Here is an 18,268-nt window from a genome sequence, read left to right on the forward strand (position 1 = left end):
TCTTGTTTGTTTGTCAAAGTAAATGAAAACACTGGTTCTCATTGTGTGAGTGCAGTACATGAACTGGTAGGAGGTCACAGGTTTTTTCTTTCTCAGATTTCCCCCTCTTCCCTTTTGTTTGGATTTTAATAACCACTACACACAGGATGTTAGTGTGAGTCCTCTTAGAGATCAGAGAAATAAAACATTTTTCTAACATTATCCTGAACATTTATCCTGCTATCTCTTGAAGGAGGTCTGACTCCCAGTTTGAGAACTGCTCATTTAGTAAGTAAAAATAAATTTGACAATCAAAATGAATGACCTAAAACCACTGGGCCCTCAAGCAAAATTTTCAGAGGTGGGTGGTAACTAAGATTTAAGTTAGTGTGTTGTATGTAAAGATCAATGTGAGCTTCCACTCAGTGGCTGCCACTAAAGAACAGTCCACTGACATGTACATTTACTGCAGTACTTACTGTATTTTACTGGACAGTTTCTTTGCAGATTAAAGCTTAAATTCAAGATTATTGATCTATTCAAATACTTTATGCTTACATAAAATTGTATCTTCTTTAATACACTAACAATTAATATTACATTTACGGGTTGTTTCTAAAATGCCCCTGCACTTCTCGTCTCCCGCCGCTAGTAGTCAGTGTTGGCCGCGAGGGGGAGTCTGACAGCGGCTGTGAACGATAAACTTCCTGTATGAAGATCCGGTTCCTCTCTTCCACCGGTCCAAGTCAACATGGTGGGTACCCAACAGATCGCTCTACTTCACCAGCCCTCACAATCCTTTTCAATCCTCATTACCTACCTGCCCATCAAGCGGTTTCCAGCATCACACTGCACACAAACGGCACAAAGATGCTAAATGCCGGATTCTGTTGCACTACAGTGGAGTTAAAACATAAGAAAACAGGCTAAAATGTTCCCGTGTTACTAGCCAACCGGCCACTAAGTGGTTAAAAACACAGGCAAAACATCAGCGGTCCACATGTGTAAATACTTGTATTTATAAACACTGCAGTGCTGGTTTGCTTCGGTTCTTGTTATTCGCTTTTATTCAAAGCTCACTGTGTTGTTTGTTAATTAAAGAGCAAAGCAGCGTTTTCGTGTCCGCCAGTTTCATCCTGCGGTAGAAGACTAATGTTCGTATAGCGGTGATCGGGCAAACCTTATCATCTTTTTCGAGATTGTGTTAATGTAATTATGTCAAAAGTCATAGCCTGAAATTATTGCGTTAAATAAGAATTTAGCTAAAATTCATTTACATGTGGATTCAGAGGGATTTCTGAAGGTGCTGACATCCTTTAAGAGGCTCGACGTCTGCTTGTTGAGCCAGCATTAAGTGATTAAATTGCTCTTAATTTGCCTCCCGTTTAGCCTTTTGAAACTCATACACGCAAGACAAGGAAAATTGCAGGCACCAAAACGTAAATCACAGCGCAGAAGGCATTTTATTCAAGTAAATCTGTTTGGTGGAAATGTGCTGCTTTCAGTTTTCTGTTAATATTTAATGTACATGCAGTAAAACTCTTTATGGCTCTGCCTCTGCGTAGAGCTGTTTTAGTGTTTGGAATTTAACTAACAACTAAATAACTAATAAAAGATGTTATTTCTAAAATACCATCCCCGCTCAAAATATTTCCAGTTTGACCACTTGACATGCCATCCAACATCAACTTCCTCCTGTGATTTCTTCGCTCTTGATGCGTGTCTCAGCTGCATCTCTGACTGGTTTCTCTTCAGGGTCGAGTCAGGACCAAGACAGTCAAGAAGGCCGCCAGGGTCATCATCGAGAAATACTACACCCGTCTGGGCAATGACTTCCACACCAACAAGAGGGTGTGTGAGGAGATCGCCATTATCCCCAGCAAGCCTCTGCGCAACAAAATTGCAGGGTGAGTGGAACTTGCTGCTATTTTGAAGTGTGTGTACTGCAGAAAATGCACTCCTGCTCGCTGGTGTTCATATGATTTGTTCAGCATGAGTGTGTTTGTCTGGCTGTGCGTCCTGAGGAGGCAGTACATGACGGGATATCATGTCCTTTTAGAGTGCTCTTAGCGAGAGGATGGATTGAAATGAACACAGAGCTCACTGAGCAGTTTTGTGTGGATCCCCTGTGCTTTGATAACCATCATCTCATGAACCAAGCTGATTTCATCTGGTTGCCGCAGTATACAAGAGAGGTTGGCGCTTGCCGTTATTGCCTGATCGTTTTCATGAAAGTTCAGACCTACATTTTTAACAGCCACGGTTAAATGATCTCATAGCAAAATGGCTGAGACTGCAGCGTGTTCATTCTGACATGTTAGTTATGCTTGTCAGCACTCTTAGTATCTGTTAAAAGACACTCAAACTTCTCTCTCCCTCACAGCGTTAGAAACATCAGGAGAACAGATCCTCATTTCATGGTTTTAGGTCGTAAACAGAATAAGAGCTCTCCAGTCTGTTCTGGTCCTGGCTGACCGGGTCTGCATTTGTAAACACGACGTCGTAGTTGCTGATGCTTGTTTAAAAGCTGCGGGGTGTGTGGTGTTGATGTGGTCCGATGATGACCCGAGTTTAAGTATGAACAGTTCAGGATGAGCTGCTAAAACCAGAACGCGTCCTCTTTGCTGTGGCCCCGGGCCTTCGGGGTTCGTGTCTCAGTGAAGACTCCAAATCTCCCGTTAATGTTTGAAGTCAGCAGAAGCGAGACCAGACAGCTGTAGTGGCCATCTTACTCAGTTTAATGTTCCCAAATGTTTTCAGTGAAATCTGTAATGTTATTCAAGGTAACAGCATGTTTCGTTTGATTTAACTTCTGCGGAAGTGACGGGAGTCAGCAAGCGAGCCAGCTGGCCACCTTTTACTATAGTTTACATTGCTCACCTGTAGAGAGAGACTTTCAGATTTTCATCCCCAGTGGTTGTTTAACGATGAGGACTACAACTCCCATGGTTCCACGCTGCTTCATAACGTCATCAGACTCCATCTCCTTAGTGGCAGAAATTACATACTGTACAAAGACTTCTTGTGGTTCCCAGACTTCATTGGCATGTTGTTCCCCTTGTGGACAGCTGGAGGTCGGTGGACTCAATGTCAGAGTCACAGAACAGTGAACACTTAGCCGAGTTGGGTTTTTTTTTGTACATTCGACTGTGGGACGCCACAAAGTGATTGTTGTTGCAGAGGTGATTGATTTTCTGTGCTGAGTGCTGATGTTGCGAAATGTAGAATCAGCTGGGAAGCCCGTCGGCTACAAATAAAAGTTTGTGGCTACTAATTGATTGGGGTTTTCCCCCCGTTATTCCGAGCAGTCGGTGTATTAAGAATTTGAGAGCAGTTGGATTTATTGCCACAGTTAGTCAGACTGTTGCTGCAGTTACCAGGTGTTTTCAACATAGTTAAGATTTCTGTATTATTTATGTAGACGATGACTTGTCAGACATGTTGACAGAGGTTCACCACAAGTTACCAAAGAAATGTCATATAATTCCTGATAAAATGGAGCAATCAATGAATAATAACGCTGAGAAAATTTGGCCTTTTGCAGTCCGTATTGTTCAACCAGCTCGTAGTTGACATTTGTGCAGTAAATGAAAATCGTTTACAAACATCATATGTCTCTAAATTATCAGTGAACTGATAACTTCATCATGTTGTCGACTTGTTCTGCATTCTGGTAACAACTTTGTGTTTGTTGTTTGTTTGTCTCTCAGGTACGTGACACACCTGATGAAGCGCATCCAGCGCGGTCCAGTCAGAGGAATCTCCATCAAGCTGCAGGAGGAGGAGAGAGAGAGGAGGGACAACTACGTCCCAGAGGTCTTTGTCTTGTCTCTGACTGTGTTTCACCTCTTTGGTTTGGAAACTACGACATGTTGCAGTTTTATTCAGTGCTTCAGTTGTTTGGTTTGATTAAGCAGCTTTAGTGTAACTCGAAGACTGAACAGTTTTTATGCTCGCTGGTTGCTGCCATCAGATTTTTATTTCTGAAAGGTTGAGCAGACGCAAGTCAGACAGCTAATTTGTTGTCCTTTATTTTTCTGATCATCCAGATTTCTGCTCTGGACCAGGAGCTCATCGAGGTGGATCCAGACACGAAGGAAATGCTCAAGATGCTGGTGAGTGTTCAATGTATTTCACTGCTTTAAAAGAGCTTTTCTTCCAAATGTGAAGATTCTCACTTTGGCCAAACAGGAAGACATTTTAACTTGTTATACCAAAACAAATGTTGACCTGAGTGCTTCACAGAGGATATGACACATTTGTATAAAAATACAGACATTTCTCTTATGGTCAAATAAAAAGACTCAGTGATTTTGGATAAAATCATGTTTCATGTTTTACAAGCCAAAAGTCTCCTGTCAGAAAAGCTTAAATGCTCTTAAACCTCACAATGTTTTTCCTCAATTAGCAAGTTTGAATTTTTGCAAAATGAAATATTTATGCAGTGATGTGGTCCTGCAAGGATGCCTGCAGAAGAAGTTTTTCTTTAATGACAGGATTTTTCAGTCTAACCTTTCAGACTTCCACGGATAGAAATACACTCAACAAAAATAGAAATTTAACACTTAAATGTTTACTCCCACTTTTTGCATCAAATTAAAAAAAATTACAGACTTTTCTTATGCATTTGAAAAACATCTAAGATTTGAGGGAGGTGTGTCATCCATCACCTGACACGTGTGGCATATCAAGTCGCTGATTAAATGTTGTTTGCACAGGTGTGCTTTGGACTGGTCACAAAGAGATGTTCCAGTCCAAAGCACACAGGTGAGGGGGGTGTGGGTTTATCTTGGCAAAGGAGACGTGTTCACCAACACAAATTTGTGCTGAGAATCTGAGCCTTTAATCTTTAACCCGAGTTTAAAAAAAAAAAGTCTGAATTTTTTTTAATTCCTCTTGTGAGAAATGGGAGGAAAAAAGTGTTGCGTTTATATTTCTGCTGAGTGGGAATAACATTGTGATTGGTTGCCTGTGATGGCGACGCTTCCTGCGTTTTTACGTGAATATTTTTCTTCTCTTGCAGGATTTCGGTGGCCTTTCCAACCTTCAAGTCACTCAGCCAACTATTGGAATGAACTTCAAGACACCACGAGGACTGTAGAAATCACATGCTGTGATCCTCTTAATAAAGAGATGTAATTATTAAAAACAAGAATTGTCCCTCTTATTTAAATCCAGCAAGTGATGATGAATATTTCCTAAATGCAGCGTTTACTCGCACACAGCAGCGTGTCAAACTGATTGACTCAACAGAACAACATGGTGAGTTTCTTTTCACTTACAGGTGAGAGCCGATTCGCTTGAATACCTTAAGAAAGTCACACGTTGTGTTGACTTTTGGTTTGAACTCATGTCATCTCAGCTGTAGCTGGTTATTTCTCACCATCTGCTCTGACTGAGCTTTCCTGAGTTTTTACAGCTACAGTTGATGGTGACAGTTTTCAGCATCTAATAGGCCCAGTAGAAGGACAGCTTGCCTTGGCAGGAAACTATAAAGCAGCGTTACATTTAATGAACCCAACCTCATGAAGGTCAGGATCATCTTTGACTCAACTGCGGGTTTACTAATCATCGAGTTGTTTAGAAATACTGGAAATAACCTGAAACCTCACCGCGTTACAGATTGAACCTGCAGGCTACAAACGAATAAAGCTTGGAAATATCTCACTCCAGGCTTCGTCTTTGATGGGGAAGGTCTACCACAGATCTGATTAACCATCGAGCTGCATGATCAGCGTTTCTGGAGTTAAGAGTCGGGCTGAAATAATCCGTACAACCTCCGTTAAAAGATCTGTAGTCCCTTCACTAACCACCCAATGACTAGTAAAGCAGCACGTATGCCAACACACTCTAGTATTCCTAATGACTCGGACACGATTCCCTTTGAGCTAAATGAGATTGCAGAGAAGCCGTCACACAGGATTTAAAACAAGCTTCCCAATTCCAAACAACAGCGTTAACATAAAATGATTCAGCGACGACCTGTGGATGTTAGCGAGACCGGAGTTTCAAAAGAACAACTCCACACATCTCCAGTAATGCTTAAACACCTTTATTGTGCCCAATCTGAACATACTCCACAACTGTAAGTAGCAGCAAACTTGGCAGACCACAATGAGGTAGACTTTCAAAACTCTAAAAAGCAGCTGGGCTGAAGGGACAACAAGCTCAGCATGACAAACCCAATGGATAAAGAAAAGACGCTTCGTCTTTGGCACACAGCTTATTATATGCATCGATGTCCAACTGGAACAGGAAGGCAAAATGGGATAAGAAAGCATGGAATCATTTACTAGGGTCTACTCAAGCTCTGGATTGATTAAATTTATCATCAGCTAAGTGGAAGTTCTTACATTCAACAGGAACAAGCAGCTGTTCTAACATAGGCGTGTCCCCCTGCTGATGTACAAAAAGTGATTAAAAACCACTGCCACCTCTCCAAACGTGCAAATTAAAAAGTGCAAAAATCAAAACTATGTACAATCCAACTTTCATTCACTCTAGTCTTAACAGGGTCCATCAGTTGCTTGGGGAAAAAAAAGTCGATGGACTATCCAGTACTATTGTTACATACATTTAATACAACCGGACCAACAAAGCAAGTTTAAAGTAGTACGTCCAACATTTTGTGCCCATTCAGTTGAAATTTGGGAGGGCAAATTAAAAAAAACAAAAAAAAGAAAAAAAAAAGCCACAGAAAAATGTATGAGAAGGAAAAATAAAAAAGGGGGTTCTCCCATAGACAGCCGCCTGGTAGAATTCTGTTCAAAATTTCCATGTCATGACTTAAAACCGTTTGTGTACAAATTAGTAAAAAACTGCGTAAAAATGTCTGAAATGCGACTGGTTAAATGAAGCCCAACATTCAACTCCCAAAAGTAAGAAACACCAGTTGGCTTGCACAGGAAAAACGGATGCCAACTGGGGGTAGGGGGAGGGAGGGAGGAGGAGAGGGGAAAAAAAATAAAAATTTAAAGGCACTGTATGGCATTTGCCAATGAACGGCAATGAGACTTGCGTGATTGCTCTTCACTATGCAACACATGTAAACAAAAAGAAAAAAAGAAATGGCATTTTCGTCCACTTCTTTACCTTAGGCTGACTCCCATATTTCTGTCTGGCCACAAGTCTAGGAAAATGCATAAGTGTGAAGGGCCCCTTGTCTCTCCCCAACAAAGTCACTGTGCATAGTGCCACTGTGAACAACAGCAAAATGTAGCAAGTGCAAAAGTGAACATTTTCTACAGTGAAATCCCCAGTGCCTGGTGGAGTGCCGCGGTGCCCCTCGCACCGAGGGACGTCCGGCACACGTGCTCTCCTTGGCGGGCAGCGTCGCCCCCCCCCGTCGAGAGGGGCTCTTCCTCTGGCCCTTCCGGGTGTTCGGATCCATCTGCTCTAGCTAGAGTCCCTGTTCTTCTGGTTGCGCATGAGGGGCCGATGGTTGCTCAAGATGTCCATGGAGTGCTGCCAGTGCCAGCAAGAGCGGCAGTAGTACTTGAAGCAGGCCTGCGTGGCAACAGACAGCGACTGAGCACACGGTGGGCCACCTTCACAGGTCTGAAGCTGCTAAAACACTTTGTGATGCATTTCAGACTTATGTTAGTTAAGTTATGTTTCCGGTTCATGAAAACTTCTACTGGTCTTAGTTCATAAACACTGGCCACTGATTTACCAAGTTAGCTGTTGAAATACTGAAACAGAAAATGTTCAGTCAGTCGATCAGATTGTAAACAGAACAAAACAAGATCCAAATCTCTTTATTCTGAGGTAAAAATCTGACTCGAGTGCACTCCAATGTCTAATAATCCCTCACTGAGCAAGAAAATTGTGCATGCAAAACTACGGCAAGTGCAGTAGGTCAAAGTCCCACACGTAAGTGACCTCATGAGTAATAGTTAACGTTACTGTGCAGACAACATCGATTAAACAAGAGATCAAACTTACAATAAACCAGAACTGTTTCTTAATAACAACGTTCTGAAATGAGTCTGAGATTTCAAGATCAAAAGTTTTCATCCATTGGAAATGTACTAAACTTTAGCACTTTACATTTCACCTTTCATAAAAAATAGAAGTCATCTCACCTACAGCAGACCATTTTGTCGAGCTCAAATGAGCCCGGTCAGGAGTTTTTGAAAACATTACGTGATTCTTCATCCTGATTTTCACGGTAGGATAGAAAGAGTTTTGCAGACATTCTAGCAGGCGGAGGGGTAAAACTTTCCATACTCAGGGGACCACAACTGACTAATTTCTGTCCATGCAATCTGGTCCAGACAAGGATCAGACAAACTACCTGGACCAGAGTCCCACTAACCTGGTCTCTGCAGAAGAAAGGCCCAGGTTGGCGAAGGCAAACTTGACACATGGAGTCTTCCAGGTACGGGTCAATCTGGACCTGAGAGGAAAAACAAAAACAAAGCAGTCACAGGAAGTGAGATGCAAAAGCAGTTTATCAAAAAGCTTCCACCACAAAGCAAGAACCTGCTGATTAAGCACCAGCGGCTTTCAAACTAATAAGATTCATTTAAACTGGGGTTTCAGTGCATTTGTGCTTCACAAGCAGTTTTGTAATTTCTGATTTTCACTTGTCTTTTATAATTTAAAAAGGCATAAACTTGAGCCCTGTGCATAGTTTCCAAGATATTTAATCACCGTCACTAAAAAGGCTGAGTCCACAACAGCAGAAATGTGAATTACTGACTGCAGAAAGCACAAAGACCGTGTTACAGAATATCTTCTTACCTTCTTTGTAAACTTGGGGGTTTTGATCTCGACGAAAGCAGCACACACAGCTTTCAGGTAACTGCGCTGATTGTTAAAAGTGACACGTCCAGAGCCTGTACACAACATGTTTATGTAACAGACATTTGATTGCTTGATAAATTAGAGTTCAAAACGAGTCGGACCGAGTCCTCAACAGTCAGCATCTTAAACGATCTGCAGCTGTCTACCATCTCCACGAGAACAGGGAACACACTGATCACAGCAAGTCCAGCGAAAGCCACTGATTTCGGTCTGTAACTGTTGTGAAGGTGACTTCCTGTTTCTGAAAGACGTTTCATCCATGCAAATTTCATTTTAAAGACAAACAACTTTTGATGATTTAAGACAAATCCTAAACACAAGGACTATAAACTATACTATAAATGTGACTCATGATAACTTTGTGTTTGTGCTGCTGTTAGTTGACATCTTGACATCAAAAAATAAATAAATAAATAAATCAAAAAAATCTGCAGTCTCACCTATGGGGTACTTGTGCTTGTCCGTGTCGATGCCAGCATACATGACTCCTCCAAACAGGTCGTTCATGATGCTGGCCAACGCCTCGGCGTTCAGCATGCCATGCAGCGCACCAACAAACACCGTCTTACTGGGGTCCAGACGCTGGGCGGGGCAGCGCACATAGTTACTGTCAGAGATCACCCAGGGGATCACCTGCACCTGTTCCAGAAAAGGGAGACAGGAGTCACATAAAAGACAACTTAGTATTGTATAAGTCTGCATTCAAGTGCAGCACTTGAACAGATGTCCTTTCCTTCATGTTGATACCGACTGCTGTGCATAATCTCTCATAGTGCCGCTTTATTTTCAACTCACATCCTTGCATCGCATTCTGCGGCTGGACATCTTGAAGTAGTACTCCCGGTTGTCCTCGGGGTGAAACGGGTCCTGGGAGCAGGCGTGGAGCAACGCCCGAACGGACTTTTCATTCTCAAACACCAGATAAACATATCCTGAAAACACACACACACACACACACACACACACACACACACAATACTTCAGGATACAGGGGAAAGAAAAAGAAAAACAGACTGTAGCTGGCAAAACATCACAGTAACAAGCGAGTCATATTACACAGCAGTTTGATTGGAGAGATGACGGATTACAATGACATCACAAGTTTTTAAAAGGCATCTAATGGAATGAAAATCATTTTTTTAATTTTTTAAAAATCAAACAAAAATGACCAGGCAATCGGTGTCGATCTGTCTAACGCTGTAACTATCAGTGGTGAAATTCCAGAAACCCAACAATCATAACTTTTCACCTTGGGCCCAATGCACGGAGGAGCATTTCTCACATCCACTCCCTGCACCTTCCACCACGATTTGTGCCACATTTAAACTCCAAAGTATCACCTAACCTACATATCTGTCGAGGCTGACAGTCAAACTCACCCGCATGCCGTGTGCTCACCACAGTGCCACCCCGATACCCTGAAGGAAAGAAAAAAGGAAATAGCCTACCAGCCTGTCGTTACCTTTAGCCACATTACCTTTGGGAGGACAGCGAGGGTGCTTTCCATCCTTACCCGGCCACTCCACAGTCAGAGGGCCGTAGCCACTGAAGGTGTTGATCAGTCCAGCTGAAATAATGGACGACAAAACATTAGGAATACGTCTTCAGCAATTTGTCCTTAAAGAGACAAATTTCCAGTTTTAAAAGGGTGCAAGTTGTGGGACGTCAACCTTCAAAAATACCCAAAACATCAACTAGCATTTGAGCACACGCTTATCCTATTTTAGGTCAAAAATTACATTAACCAAATAATGGAAAAAGAGAAGTTGATCTATAACCATTAGGTGCAGCCCCACTAAGAGTAGACAAGAACATCCATTTATGGTTTACTTTTTTTAATGACATAAAATGCTGAAGTGCCAGTAGTACTTTAGTTTAACTTTCTGTAAAGTTATCTTACAATATCTAAGCCAGAATTATGAATGCACGGATTTGAGCACAGCCCCTTGAAGACAGCTCACTCACTGCACACTGAGATTAATACAAACAAACATCTGCAGAGTCAGAAGAGGCAGCAGCTACCTTCTGTGATGTCCCAGGGCACGCCACCAAGAAATACCTTGCAGGAGTACAGAGGGTCCTTGTTGTTTCTGGGAGGCAGCTGACCACTCCAGGTGAACGTGGCCTCATTCACAGCTGATCCAGATAAAGGAAGAAGCAAAAATTCACTTCAAAGCTATGAATCAAAGAGGGCACAACAGCAGTGAGTGACAGCTGAAGCGTACCTGCAGCCTGTCTGTGCAGGCGGGCCTCCCTCTCAATACTGAACGCATCATCCGACTGGTCAAGCACGTCTGTACCAGGCCACGGAGAGCCGGTACGCCAGCGGCGGGAAATGGCTGAGGAGGCGGGGCTGGCACTGGATGGTGGGGTCAGAGGTGAGCTGGAGTCCTGCGGGTCCAGACGGGAGCCCAGTCGCAGAAGATCCTTCTGCATGTTCGATGCAAGATAAGGCATGGGAGGGGAAATCCGCAAAGTCGACTGCAGAGAGAAAGACGTGTGAATGACTGTGCTTTACTGGAAACATGAGACTGCTTATGTTATGCGTGTCTAAATCACACCAGGATTAGACTGTGGGCATCTTCAAGATCGATCGTGATCTAAAATTAGCAGATCGTCCACCCGTAATGTAAGTCTAAACAAACATTCCTCACCTGGCCTGTAACGATCACATGCAACAGGACTGACAGATCTCTTTTCAAACCCTTACCAGCATGTCACAGAGGTGGTCTGAGCCAGAGCTGAAGCCGCTGGTCTCCGAGTCTTCAGGACTGCTGGAGCGAGAGTCCAAAAAGGAGCTCGAGTCTAGACGGTTTGCCATGCGAGCCATGCTGGGGAACTTCTCCAAGAAGTCAGCAGTCATGCTCATAGACTCAGGGGGGAGGTAGCCTGGGGGCTTCCCAAGGATGCTACTGAAGGGACTGTTCAGTATACCCAACACTGGGGGGTGGAGAAGGATTATTACCATCATTATTTACAGTCTTGACATTGACAACCATTTCCATGGCGACCTGTACAAGCAGTCATGGCAAGATTACTCCTTGTTGTTTGACATCCATTTTGCAACAGGATGATTAAACAAAAAACAAACAGACATTTGTGCTGAATTTAAAGCACCATATCGATTCGTCAGGAGGCAAGCTGAATTGCTTTCTAAAATTTGTATCTTTCTTTGCCCATTTAGGGAATCTGTTTTGCAACTGGATAAGCAAATTGGGTTTGTGTGCTGAATCTGCAGACCTGAGTGAAAGGCTGCAAGCAAACTCAAGTTTCCAAAATTTGTATGTAGAAGAGGACACCTGATGTGCAAGCTGGCTTGTCTTCAGCAAGCCAATGCAACCTGAGGCATCGATGCTCAAAGCATTTTCAATTTTACATTGATGTTTTATATCTCTGCTGCTACTAATCTGAAACACAATCTCAGATGATACACACCTTTTCCTTTAGCACAATCACCAGAGGTCAGTACATGTGATACCTTTCCCAAACAAAGTCCAGCGACTGCTAAGCAGCAGCGTCTCGCATATTAAACCAGCGTCTTCCTTCCTCTTGATAACAAAGTGGGTCAGCTGGTAACTGTGACAGATATGTAGTGTGTGGCCTCCGACAGCGAACATGAGGCTCTGAGGGGATTATTCAGCTGTAGGCAGCATTCAAAGCTCTGTCCCACTTTGTTGTGGGCCCAGTTTAGAAAGCTCTAAATGAAGTTATGCCCGGCCGTTTTGGACGTGCAGGAATAACACTGTAGCTCTACAAATGGGTCACGACAAGTCATGGGTACCTTTCTAAAGACAGATGTTCATCTCAGCTGTCTGGCAGCCCGAACGTCACCATTTACATCTTTATGTTAAACGCATGTTAAAGCAGCCAAGTTGAACCGAATTCTCTTTTCTGGTCCGTATTCTTACCACATTTACACACTCTGCCTGAAAAACATCCGGACATCAGTTTGATCAACAGGTTATACACTGTACTACTGTATTTAGAAAAAGTAAAAATTTTTTAGAAAAATGATTTACAGCCTATAGGTTTTAAGAAAAGTAGCTTCACTGGACTGTTATTGTGCCTGAGGATTGCAAGAGATGCAGCAAAGCAAAAGTGCTACATCATCCTCCCTGGTGACGATACAGCCTGTTCTCCCACACAGGACTGCCGTTAATGACCGACCGTCACATATTTTAACAGAAATGAGAGCTACACAAACCAAAGCACACAGCCTCGCAGATGTCAAGATGTCGACTGAGCGTTAAAATAAAAAGAGGAGTCATGAAAGAGCTAATGAGCTCTTGGGGGAAAACAAATACCACCTCCCACCGTGACATTATGTGACATATAACACCGGACCAAACTACTGGTTTTAATGACATTGCTAATTTTAATTCAAGTCAACAAAAGATCTGGTACTTACTGGAAGGTGAGCTGGTCTGAACCTGGGAGGGGGAGGTGCGCGTGTCCGTCTCCTGGCTGCTCCAGGGTCTGTCCCATCCGGACAGCCGGAGAGACTGGAGGCCCAGGCCCAGGTCTGTGACACCCGGTGGGCCCCTGGATGAAGGTATCTCCTCGGAGCCGGGCATGCCGCCGCAGTTGGGAAAGAGCATCCTCCTGCTGCCCACCGCAGCCAGCTCCGACTCTTTTTGATCCAAGATCCAGTTCAGAGATACAGAAAAAGAGAGAGAGAGAGGGGAGAGGAAATGTTAGACAGATAAAGAGAACTGTTGTTTCAGTCTGTGCTACATAGGAAAGGGCTCAGAGAGCTTGGTCACACAGGTCCGTCTCTGCGAAGAGGAATCCCATTTTAAAGCAGAGAAAACAAAAACTTCCCTCATCACCATATCTCCCCCTGCCCTGGCTGACGGGGGAGCTAACCTGCTGCCTCTGCGCTCGGTGAAACTGCCATGCATCTCCGTCCGCATCACTGACCCACCTAGCAGCATGTGACATGGCTGCTGATGCACTCGCACACCCCTGCTAATGACATCAGCTCCACCACCCCCACCCCCGCCCCTCCACCCCCACCTCCCTGCTTCCTTGCCTAACAGCTGTAATGAAAAATTCCTGTCGAAGCTATTGGCTTGTTGATAGAAGCACTCCCCTCTCCGGTAGGCACAGCACGTCTGAGTGGTTGGGAAGACAGCCGCCGCCACCACCACCGCTGCTGCTGCTGCTGCTGCTTATTCTGTGTCTAGCCTTGTTTCCTGGGCGAGCTGACAGAGAGGAGGGAGGGGGAGGCGAGGGGCAGAGCTACAGTGGCAGGGTGGGAGGCAGCATGGGAGAAGGGAGCGAATGACTCAGCAGACTCGATTTAAAAAAAGAACTTCAGACTTGAGGATGCTCAATAATCAAGCGGAAAACTGGATTTAAATAACCGTCGTTGACGTTTGTTGGTGTATTTTTTGCACACAAACGCACGGCGAAGAGAACGACACGCAGAGCCTTGCTGTAGCAGAAGCAGCTGACTGATCAGATGTTGAGGACGGAGCGAACTGCACCACCAGCTCCTCCCTTCCCTCTCCGAGTCTGGAAAGCATCCAGCTGTCAGCTACAGCCCTGATTCAGCAACACCAAGCTGGAGCGGCGAGGCGGAGAGGCCGCAGCAGAAGTTTAGCTCAGTTTGCATCAAGATACAATTCACTTTTAATATCACTTCAAACCTACAGGACATAGCTGCTCATGTCAAGATGAGTGAAACTTATAACTTTTACATAATCATACCCATCGAGGCTGCGAGTCACAAGTGTGAATATGCCTCAAGCACATTAAAGGAAAAGGACACAAGGCACCGTACTCAGCCTAAATCTTGGCAAATCTCACTTGTGGTTTAAAAAAAAGAAACACTTCAAAGTGCTGCAATGCTGCAGACCAGCAATGCAGCATGAATCAGCTACTGGCAGCCGAATGCTAATGACAAGGTGAACGAGGTTTTAACAGATGGAAACTCTGGCTGACAAAGTTAGAGGAGCTCGTCCTGTGAAGGGGATTCAACTTTTCACCTTAAATAAAAACAAGTGTGGATTTTTTTTTAAATTACATTAAGGGTCCTTTTAGCAGCAGGACAACCCAACATCAGTCTATGGGCTGCAGCCACGGCGAGGACACCGAGGTCACGTCCTCTGCGTTCAGGCTTTTCATTTTCAGGCTCATTCGTGTGTCATCTGACCCAACACACTGATGATGTGTTGGCTGCGGGAGCTGAAACGTTTGACCAATTGATCGATAAGTCAGGTAAACAGAAAAATAAAATTGCAAACAATTTTGATAACCGAATAATCGATTCGACCTTCGTCAAGGGGAAAATAAAAAGCCAAACACTGAGTGAAACCGAGCGATCGCATGATTCATTCAGATCAGATTTCGGTTTCTCGCAGGAATTGAATGTGGATGAAACAACTGAATGAGCAGATGATACACAGTCCTCAGTTTTACCCATCAGCATGGATTAAATCTCTCTGGCGTTTGGATTCTTGGTCAGACCAAACCAGGAATTTGAAAATGTCGATGGAAGATGACTTCTGGAAAGACGCTTTGGGAGCTTTGTCACTTTTCTGACATTTCATTAACCGATTAGAACATAACTAACTACACCTGGACCAACAGCTTAGAGTTTGGCCTTCAAACTGCTTTCAGTCCTTGATATGTAGAGATATACAATATGTTAAATGATTAAGAGAAGGACCCAAATAATTAAACTTAATACAAACTTTATGCTTTAAGCCTGCTGGAAGGGGTGAGATTTAACGGAAGCATTTGACCTGGATTCATCTCAGCACTTCTAAGCAGTGTCAGTGCAACCACGCGTGAATCTTTTGTTGTCTGGTTTTGCAGCCACCTGCCTCGGAGTGAAACATGAATGAGACTTTACCACATAACATGTCTGGCTTTCCCTTGGTGTTGTTGGGTGTGGTACACACACCGGTGAAATCCAGAGCGTTGCCCAGCATGGTGTTCATCCTGCGGAAGATGTCGGCGTTGCTGCAGGTGGACAGGGCCGGGGACTCGGAGTCCGGGCTGTCCGGCCTGTGGGGATCGTTTCTCTGCAGGAGGAAGCCAGAGGACAGGGGTGATGACCCTGCAGTCATGCTAAGAGTGAAGCTCAGGGTCGACACAAACGAAAATCGATTTTTTTAGGCCGTTATTGAACATTTTTGGCGCGTTATTTTGGGTAGGAATTAAAAGTTGAGCCGGACACGTCGGTGGCAGTTTCACGGCACACCGAAAGACAAGCGATAGCGTGGCCCCTCCAAAGCTAATTCAACTCAGCAGTTTCACTTGGTTTGACACTCACCAGGGAAAACGCCATGACGCACACTGACAACCTAAGACAAGCTCCTCAATAACAACCGCTGCCTGCCACCAAAGGTCATATTTATGAAGTCTGCTAGCCAGCTAATTAGTCTGAATGTGGTGAACGTGTGCTCGACGAATGACTGCGGCGCGAGGGGCTTCGGCCTGTTCACGTGCTCCACATCAAAGAGCAGACGGCGAAAAAGAATAAAAAAAATAAAAATCACGTGTCAACAGAGATTATGATTTGAAAGAGATACATACTGTGTGGACAAAAGTATCCAGACACACCTCTTTATGGAACTTTCCAGGGTTTGGGCTCGGCCCCTGACTTCCAGTGAAGGGAAATCTTAATGCTTCAGCACACCAAGACATTTTGGACAATGCTATGCTTCCAACTTTGTGGCAACAGTTTGTTGAAGGCCCTTTTCTATTCCAGCATGACTGTGGCCCAGTGCACAAAGCAAAGCTCCATAAAGACATGGTTGGATGAGTTTGGTGTGGAAGAACTTGACTGGCCCACAGACAGTCCTGACCTCAACCCCATCCAACACCTTTGGGATGAACTGGAACGGAGATTGTGAGCCAGGCCTTTTGGCCCAACATCAGTGTGTGACCTCACAAATGCTCTACTGCATGAATGGGCACAAATTCCCACAGAAACACTCCAACATGTTGTGGAAAGCCTTCACAGAAGAGTGGAAGCTGTTAGAGCTGCAAAGCTGTCTGTGTGTTCAGAATGAGATGTCATTTAAGTTCCTGTTGGTGTCATGATCATGTGTCCCAATGCTTTTAGTATAGTGTATTTTTATCACTTATTTTTATACATTTTTTATTTTTGAAATACCAACACGTCACAACAGGACAACAGCATCCCTGTTTGAAATTGAAAGAGTTTGAAAGAATGCAAGAACGTGGACATGGTCTACAGAAAGGGCCAGAGTCGCCTCTACTTTCTGAGGCGGCTGAGGTCCTTCAACATCTGCAGGACGATGCTGAGGATGTTCTACGAGTCGGTGGTGTCCAGTGCCATCACATATGCCGTTGCCTGCTGGGGCAGCTGCCTGAGGGTGAGGGACACTAACAGACTCAACAGAATCATTAAGAAGGCCAGCCATGTTGTGGGAGAGGAACTGGACTCTCTGACGGTGGTGTCTGAGAGGAGGATGTTGTCCAAAATAAGAACTATACTGGACTTTCCCTCTCACCCTCTCCACAATGTGCTGATCAGCTACAGGAGCTCGTTCAGCAACAGACTCATACTGCCACGATGCACCACAGAGCGACACAGGAAATCATTCCTGCCTGTCGCCATCAAACTGTTAAACTCAGCACTGTGACGGACACACTCACTGTATATATACAATGTACATATTGGCTACTTTTACACATTGTACATACCTGTATTTTTAAATTTACTTAAAAATTTTGAATACAGTTTTTTGTAAATACCTGTACTTGAAATTTTAGTTTTTGTTTATCCTATTTTTATACTCTGCACTTTTCTCCTTTCTTGGTCGGGAATACTGCATGTGCAATGGTCTGTAGAAACAAGAATTTCCCTCCAGGGATTAATAAAGGAATTCTGATTCTGATTCTGATTCTGAATTTCCCCTCTGAGATAAATAAAGGAATTCTGATTCTGTTTGGCTAGATCTTTTAAATTAGAAATCAAATGTGTCCACATTAAAAATGGGTTTACTTAAAATGGCTGTTATGAACAGATTAACAATGCTGGACTACAACTTTCTTAGCTGCAGTTTGCATGTTGTTTCAGAAAAGTGAGAGTCACAGTAACTACTTCTGTTGGATGATACACTTAATGCCATAAACAATATTATTCTCTTTGTACAGACCATTTTATTCCACATTTTACAATGATAACATAGTAGCATTGAGAGCACCAAGAGCAATAAACCTTCAATTCTTAATAATATTCAGAATTAATAAATAAAGCGCACAACCAAAACAATAAATTAAAAGGACTCTACACAAATATCGTGTAAAGTTACCTCAATATATCACATCTCTTTACATCAGTTAAGAGCCCAGGTTCATACTTGAGCCCCTACAGATAAATACTGGGACAACCTTCCAGTACTTTGCACCACATAAATGTACTGAATTACAAAAGGACCTTAAAATGAAGTCCCATCCCATCAAGTCAGTTTAAAGATACCTGTTCAGGCATTGCTGGTTC

General features: G+C 43.7%; 2 protein-coding genes across 4 annotated transcripts; one reads left to right on the plus strand and one right to left on the minus strand.

The window, feature by feature from the left end:
• The first annotated feature begins 604 nt into the window (after positions 1 to 604).
• On the plus strand, positions 605 to 5,131 carry LOC124061769 (40S ribosomal protein S17). The gene is made up of 5 exons (XM_046393995.1): positions 605 to 733; positions 1,735 to 1,886; positions 3,690 to 3,795; positions 4,029 to 4,094; positions 5,003 to 5,131. Exons 1-5 carry the CDS (start codon positions 731 to 733, stop codon positions 5,078 to 5,080), a joined length of 405 nt encoding a protein of 134 aa, XP_046249951.1. The 5' UTR covers positions 605 to 730; the 3' UTR covers positions 5,081 to 5,131.
• Positions 5,132 to 6,015: 884 nt separating this feature from the next.
• cpeb1b (cytoplasmic polyadenylation element binding protein 1b) lies at positions 6,016 to 16,229 on the minus strand. Of its 3 annotated transcripts, none has more exons than XM_046393971.1 (12): positions 16,070 to 16,229; positions 15,698 to 15,818; positions 13,196 to 13,417; positions 11,498 to 11,727; positions 11,013 to 11,268; positions 10,810 to 10,923; positions 10,250 to 10,354; positions 9,583 to 9,719; positions 9,228 to 9,426; positions 8,725 to 8,819; positions 8,297 to 8,377; positions 6,016 to 7,485 (listed from the first exon to the last, which is right to left on the minus strand). In XM_046393971.1, the coding sequence occupies exons 1-12, from the start codon at positions 16,082 to 16,084 to the stop codon at positions 7,375 to 7,377; spliced, it is 1,686 nt and encodes a 561-aa protein (XP_046249927.1). In that variant the 5' UTR covers positions 16,085 to 16,229; the 3' UTR covers positions 6,016 to 7,374. The 3 variants fall into 3 exon arrangements, with proteins under 3 accessions (XP_046249927.1, XP_046249920.1, XP_046249914.1); XM_046393964.1 differs by having other exon boundaries at positions 10,265 to 10,354; positions 15,647 to 15,818; XM_046393958.1 differs by having other exon boundaries at positions 15,647 to 15,818.
• Between the last annotated feature and the right edge of the window lie 2,039 nt (positions 16,230 to 18,268).

Source organism: Scatophagus argus, chromosome 1 (genome assembly GCF_020382885.2).
Source record: "Scatophagus argus isolate fScaArg1 chromosome 1, fScaArg1.pri, whole genome shotgun sequence".
NCBI classification, from domain to species: domain Eukaryota; kingdom Metazoa; phylum Chordata; class Actinopteri; family Scatophagidae; genus Scatophagus; species Scatophagus argus.